The 7,787-nt window shown below is 28.0% G+C and overlaps 1 protein-coding gene across 1 annotated transcript; it reads left to right on the top strand.

The window, feature by feature from the left end:
* Positions 1–237: 237 nt before the first annotated feature.
* Positions 238–1,377, top strand: EIN_138010 (actin-7, putative; the record flags this gene model as incomplete). Its single annotated transcript, XM_004258517.1, has 1 exon — positions 238–1,377. One exon carries the CDS (start codon positions 238–240, stop codon positions 1,375–1,377), a length of 1,140 nt encoding a protein of 379 aa, XP_004258565.1.
* Positions 1,378–7,787: the final 6,410 nt, after the last annotated feature.

The raw sequence follows: 7,787 nt of genomic DNA, 5'->3' as shown, positions 1-7,787 counted from the left end.
CTATATATATGATGTATTTTGATTATAATGTTGTTATAATTATTTTTAATAAAAAACAACTATTAACTTATAATTTAACTACACTTAGAAAAATTATTAATATTGTAAATATAGACAAATGTAGAATTACACCAGTGATAAAATAATATATTATAATTTATAAAAACAATAATTACACTTTGTGTAATAACAAACCAAAGAATATAAAAACAATCAGTTTAATAATATTATATTCAAATGACACAACAAATCCATAATGATCCAATTGCAGTTTTTGATATTAGTTCATATAAAACAAAAATTGGATTTGCTAATGAAAAAGTGCCATTAAAAACATATGTATCAGTTTCAGGACAATTAAAAGTTTGGACTTGTATGTGTGGTTCAGGAGAAATACCAAAAGATAATTTTGTTGGTGAAGAAACATATGAACGTCATAAACAATTAAATTTCAGATGTCTAGTTGAAAGTGGTATTGTTGATATTGAAAAGTATGATCTTGAAAGAATTGTTTATAATAACTTTCGTAATTATTTAAAGTTGGATCCTAATAAAACACCAAGTTTATTCACAGAAGCAGTTAATACCACCACAAAAATAAGACAATATATATGTGAACCCGCAATGGAATATTTTAAATTTCCACTTTTTTGTCTTATTTCACAACCGGTATTATCATTGTTATCAACTGGTAAAAGCACTGGGTTTTGTGTAGAGTCTGGTCATGGAGTAACTCAATTTGTGCCAGTTTATGAAGGTTCGAAAGTGCAAATGGGTGTGTCGTGTTTAAAACTGGCTGGACAAGATGTGAGTGAATCCATTGAGAAAATTGTAAATGAAAAGGGGTTCATTTATGAGGATATTATAGAAAAAGTTAAAATCAATGATATTAAAGAGAATCTGTGTTATATTGCTCAGAACTATGAAAAAGAAAAGAAAAAAGAAACAAAAGAACTCGAGAAGATTTATAACCTTCGCGATGAAAAAGAAATCAACCTTGGTGCTGAGAGATTTGAATGTACTGAACAATTGTTTAGTCCAGAAAAATATGGAAAGGAAATGAACGGAATTGCCCTCCAAACTTATGATTCGCTCATGCACGTTAATCCAGATGTAAGAAATGAGTTATATGGTAATATTGTGATAGCTGGCGGAAACACAATGATTCCTGGCTTTGTGGACAGATTTAAAACCGAATTAGCAGAAAGAGTACCCAATTCGAAAAAAATGAATGTTACTGCACCAGAAAACAGAGATATTTCTGCTTGGATGGGAGGTGCCATGTTTGCAAGTTTATCAACTTTTGAGTCGGCTTGCGTGTCAAAGGAAAATTATGATGAAACTGGCCCAAGTAATATCAACAGGGTTTGCCCATAAACATTTACTCATTTTAATTATATTGTGTGTTACAAATAAATAACATTTAAAAAACAAAAAATATTTTTACAGATAAACAATATTAAATATTTATCAATGTATCTTATATGTAAAAATATCAATGTTTATAAGCCGGCCAACAGTTTTTTGGGCAAATAAAACGAGATACAAAAAATTGTGTTTTTTTCTATAAATATAATAATGAAGAAACATACAGTAGGGGGAGTGAGGGGCTTGACCTATACTTTTAAAGGTTTATTTACAATATTTAAATAAAAACTGTTTTTAACGTTCTATTTAAAAACACAATCTTGATTTATACGTTATAGTTTATAAACAATAAAAGTATCGGTTCATCCTTAGCATATAGTCAGAACTTAAAATTGTATTCGAAATGACTTTGGTGTTTGTTAGTTGTTAGTTCTCAATTATGTCACCGGTAGGCGTCAGTCTTCTTGTTTGATATGGTTCTTGTTGTTGGTTTAGCTCTTGGATATTGGAAGGCAAACTTTCCTCTTCGGATTTGACCAAATATGTTGGTTTAGGCGGAAGAACAAACAATTCCAAGTGTTCTCTGGTATAAACACCATTGGCTTCCTGTAACAATTTGGAAGCCTCTTTTATAGAAACGAATATTCTTTTGATCTTGCCAATATTAATTCCAAGAACACCAGAATGCTTAAATGATGCAATAATGATGTTTTTGTTGCTTTGCTCTCCAATGCTCCCAACACCTTTTTGGTATGACGAGAAATTGAAACACAAATATGCTCTCTCGGCTATCCTTGTTTTCTTAGAACTTGTCGTGATCTGCCAACACTATCACTATGTTCTCTTATCCAAATCAATTCAAGTTTTCAGTTACTGCGAAATTGGCGTCAATTGATTTCAGTTGTCATTCAGTATTCTAGTATTTTAACAAGCCCGAATACACAAGCCAAATGGTGAGACGAGTTGGCTTGTGTGAGTAACAACTTGTCTATTATTGCAAAAGAAAATCCTTTGTAGAAAGAAGTTGTATTTGTGCTGTCATAGAAACATAAATAATTGAAGCTTTGTGAATTAATTCGTGGTTATTTTAAACAATGAAAATAAGCAGTTCAATTTTCTTCATAACAATGAAGGTTGTTAACCTTTTCTTTTTAAAAAACGGTTTATTTTATTTTGATAAAATAAGAATTTTTTTCTTTGACATTTTGTATAAATTGTTTATAGTTTTTGTTATTTTTAAAATAGAACCGGGAAAACTCTATATAGTAAAAAAGATAATAAAACAATAAATCAAGCCCCTCAGTATCGTCAAGCCTTTCACCCCCCTACTGTAATTATAAAAACAAATTACATATAAATTTACTATAATATAAAAAGGCGTTTTTCAACAATTATCATATAGTCGACACTACAGCAAAAGTTTGAACCGCAAGTTTTTACGACTATTATAATGCGATTTTAACTTTAGGTCTGAAATATAATCAACCACTTTCTCCCAGACACTAGTAATGAGTAGAAAAAATTTTATTATAACTATGACAACATCGGAGTAGCAAGACAAACTTATTACAATTTATTTTTGTTGATTTGTGCGGCCGAATGGGTTTACAAAAGAATTGTTAGTTATTTTATTTAAAAAATCAAAAAAACCAAAAATATTTTTTTTCAACATTCTATCTTAACAAAAACAATAACCAAAATTTCAATTATGTATTTTTAAACGTGTTTTTTGCGTCTCGTTCTTTTTAATCGGTTAAACATTTATTACAATCTTACAAAAGTAATATTTAATTTGTATAATTATCATTTATATATTAATTATTTTGTGAAAAATAAACAAGAACGTTAATTTATGAGATAGTTATAAAAGCAATTTATTATTTATGTTAATATTGTATATATGTTTTGTTTTTTGATGTTATATTAACAATAAAATGTTAATTTCTAAACAAATGTTTATTTTTTTGATCAAAATATTTTCTTTAATATCTATAATACTCACGAGTAAAATTCAATTACGTTTTCGTGAAGATGCTATATCGAAGCTCGGTTGTGTGTTTAATATCACGATTTTAAAAATAAGTTTAAAAACAATAAAAAGTCTAAATATGTCTTTCATGACACATATATTTTTTATGAAGTTGTATATAAAAACAAAAAATTTGATATGGAAACGAATGTACATCAACAGTACTGAAATGCATCACTGAGTTATATCATACGGTAACATTATACAAACAAGTTACAGAATGTGTTTTTTATCATAACAATTATTATTAATTATAATAAAAATTTTTTATATTTTTAATATTTGTTTTTTTACAAATTAAAAATTATTTAACTTAAATTATATAATTTTAATAAAAATATTCATAAAAACACCACCAATAAACTATACATATTATTATAATTATATTAATATAAACTATTATTAAAACTTAAGTTGTTGAAAAATTAGATGGGTTATATATCCACCATTATTTTTTTTCCAAAAACTTTTATGAAAACTTAAAATTAAGATAAACAAGTTCAAATATTCAAACTCAACACAAACAACAGAGATGTGTTTGTGTTGAGTTGTTGCGGATTCTCATTACCGTTTGGCAATTTTATTTATTTATTTAAACACAGTGCATATAAATTAACAATTAGATAATGCAAATTAAGCGCGACTAATGTTTGTTTGTTTTTTATGTTATTTATTATGTTTAAGTTGCTGATAAATACAATTTATTAACTATTAGAAATGGGTTTAAATTGGATATAAATTATTGATTACTTATTAGTATTTTTATGTTTAATAAACCGAATAACAATAAATAATTTAGATACTATATTAAACTAATCAGAGATTACTATTTTAAAGTATGTATTAGGAACTAAACCTTACATTATATTTTTAATTTAAACATTTAATAAATTATTATAATTTAAACCTAAAAATTCAAAAGCTTATTACAGTAAAACCCCTCAATAATGGGTTCCCTCAATAAGACCACCCCTCAATATTGGTATTTTTGACCAATAAAATCAATTTTCCATTAATAAGGGGTTTAGTTTTTAAATAAAAATTGTTTAAAATAAATGGTTTAATTGCCTAAGGCATAAAATTGAATATTGTGTTATTGTTGAATTAACAAAAAACGAACAAAAATACATTGGTTATAAAAGTTATAATTGACCATCTAAAATTTCGACCGTTTTATTAACTTTTTAACACAAAAAACTTTATCATTCAGTTAAAATTTCCATATATTTAGTCTTCATTGCTTCAAAACTGTCGCACAGACTACTAAGTCTATTTTTCATGTAATCAATTTCATCTTCTTCAATACGAATTGCTTCTTTCATCACCACAATTTTTTCTTTTTTCCTTGAGACTTTGTTTTGAATTTTTTCTGCTTCAATCATAACCTGTACTTCCTGATCTCTGAGAGTTTATGGACCGTATTCATCTGCATCGCTTAAAGCTGGTGGAAAGTTTTATATGCTAATTCTTCTGAATTATAATCAACATGTTGAATTGTTTGAACTTGAACAATATTTTCAAATAAAACATGTTTCCAAGCATTTCGAATTGACTCAGAAGACACTTTTTCATTCAAACAGCAACATGCAATTTTCATAGCATCTCCAACATTCATTTTTGGAATCGTATATTCAGTATGCGCTCGTTGTGAGGCAAGTAAAACATCACAATAATAATCACATAGCATCGTTCTATAATGGTTTTTAAGTGCCATTATAATACCAGAATCACACGGCTGAAACAAAGCAGTTGTTGATTTTGGAAGGAAAACCACCTTTATATTAATCATTTTAAACACAAAACCGTGTTTTTCTTGTCGTTCATGCTAAAGTATTTATACCAATCTTCATAAAACACTTCATTTACCCAAATATCCAATTTATGACTTGGAGCATTGTCTAGAATCAATAAAATGAAACGATTTTGTATTCTCAATTCCGCTTCCCAATTTTTCAACCATTTGCGAAATATATACGTTGTCATCCAAGAATTCGCTTGTGATTCATAATTGTTTTTGACAACTGGGTATTCGGCTATTTTAAAGTATCTGGGTTTTGTTGATTTACCAATAAACAACAAAGGTTTTTGGAACCATTTAAAGAGCAACACACTAACATAGTGATTCTTTCTTTTGGGTTTTTTCCTCCAAAATTTGAAGAGCAACTTGAAAGAGTTTTTGATGGCAATAATTTATAAAACAACGCAGTTTCGTCTGCATTCCAAACGTTGTCTTCTGAGTACTTTTCTATTTCTTCTCTAAGTTTAATTATATCATCTGTATAATCACTTGGGTTAATAGCATTCGACTCTCCATTGATTCTTTTTGATTTCAGTTCATGCCTTTTCCAAAAGCGATCCATCCAACCATTTGAAAACTTAACATCATTGATGTTTAGTTTATCTGCGCATTGTTTTGCAACTTTTCTCATGAACTCCAGAGAAATTGGAATGTTTGCTTCGCGTATTTCTTCAACGAAGTTTACAAGCATTTTTTCAAGGTCTTCATGTTTTACATTATGCAAGGTTTTATCTTTTGAAGTGGTTGTTATTTCAATGTAACCACCAGTCAAACCATTAACACGCAATATGCGCATGGTTTCTTTACCTGGAATCTTTTTAAAGTGTTTCCAAACTCAAGATATAAGGATTTTGTCGTTTGGGATTGGGTTTGTGTTGGCCCATATAACTATTTGCTTTTTTCTTCTAGAAATAATCTGACTCTTCTTTTTACTAATTTTGTTGCAGAAAAAGACATATATTTTATTAGTTTTTGGTTATATTTTAATTCTTGTTTACACGTGGTATTTATTAGTTATTTGATCTAAAAAAACAAATCCAAAATTTGTAAAAACAATATAAAAAATACTTTAAAAAAAACACTAATGAGGGGATTTTTTTCCCCAATGAATCTACTAATGAGGGGTTTTACTGTAATCATTTATTTGAAATATCGGAATAATATTAATAAAAATTTAATTTCCTATAAATTTATATTTGTTATTTAAGGTTTATTTCATGTAGTTTTTATATTGTATTTTAATTATAAAAACATTCTTAATTAACCAAAAAACTGAGACTGAACCTTTTTTCATCCAACAGCTTTTCTAAGAAGAAAATGAATTGGGTGCGTGTTTTTCTCTAGGTGTGGGTTACTCAACTCACTTTATTTAATTGTTGTACAGTTGACCAAAAAATAGTCAGTTTTAAAACTATTTTATTTAAGTAAAATAAATGGTTTTAAAATATTAATTAAAAACTATTATAAAAAAGATTTAAGTTTTTTAAAATCATTTGGTGTACCTATTTTCACTTTTTTAAAACCCCATTTTTCATAGTTATCTGAAATAAACTAGATTTCAAAAGTCAATAGCACCCGATTTATATTGGTTTATTTTTAATGCAAAACATTGGAAAAACATCCTAATCTATTTATATTTCGATATTGACTTTTTTAAAAAACCAAGACCAACAAAAACAGAATATCTTAAACAAAAAGTAGTATAAATAAATATCAATTCAATTAAAAATTTGTTCATTTTTAATGCAATTTTTTTGAATGCAAAGGCATTATAGTAGATGTCCAATTGAATAGCCTTTTTCTTGAAGACACAATTCAAACCTTCTTGGCATAGAACTCATCAAGTTGTTGATTGTATTTATTGGAATATCATTCCACTCATTTTTGAGAGCCTTAAATAATCTTCTTTTGTTTTGGAATACACTTTTCTTCTTTCTGATGCGTTTTTTCCAAAATTGACCACAAATTTTCGATTGGAGATAAATCAGGACTCGAAGCTGGCCAATCCATTGTTCTTACACCTTCTTCAAACAAGAATTGTTTTGTTGTTTTGCGGTATGATGTTTTGCTCCATCCTGTTGGAAATACACAATATTTTGTCCCCTGTATTTTCTAATGTAGTTAAATATCCCGTTCTCTCTTAACATTTTTTGATACCCAAGTGCATTCAGCCTATTATCACAAAGCAACAATGGAGATTTGTAATCTCTACCTATCGCACCTCACACCATCAAAGAGTAGTCATGTTTGGGTAAAGTCAAAAAGATTTTTTATTTCCATGAGTATTGCGTGTTATTCGTTTCCTGACACCATTAATGAACACCAAATTTGTCTTTCCATATCTAACAGCCCTCTTTTTGTGAATCCAACAACTGCCATTGTCGTTAAATAGACCATATCTTTACTCATCAATGATTATAACTTTTTCCAATTTTTTACATTCCTCTGTTGTAAAGCTGTTTTACAAAAGATCTTCCTTTGACTAACCTGTTTTAAAGTCAGAAACTGACTTTTTCTTAGAGTTGAATATTTAAATCCCAGCTTTTTACGTAAGCGTTGCACAGATGTTGTTGATGAATGAATCTCGGTTGC

This window comes from Entamoeba invadens (assembly GCF_000330505.1).
Source record: "Entamoeba invadens IP1 unplaced genomic scaffold scaff_1105074725839, whole genome shotgun sequence".
NCBI classification, from domain to species: Eukaryota; Evosea; order Mastigamoebida; family Endamoebidae; genus Entamoeba; species Entamoeba invadens.
Note: the sequence above shows the minus strand (reverse complement) of the source record. Positions and strands in the feature narration are given on the sequence as shown.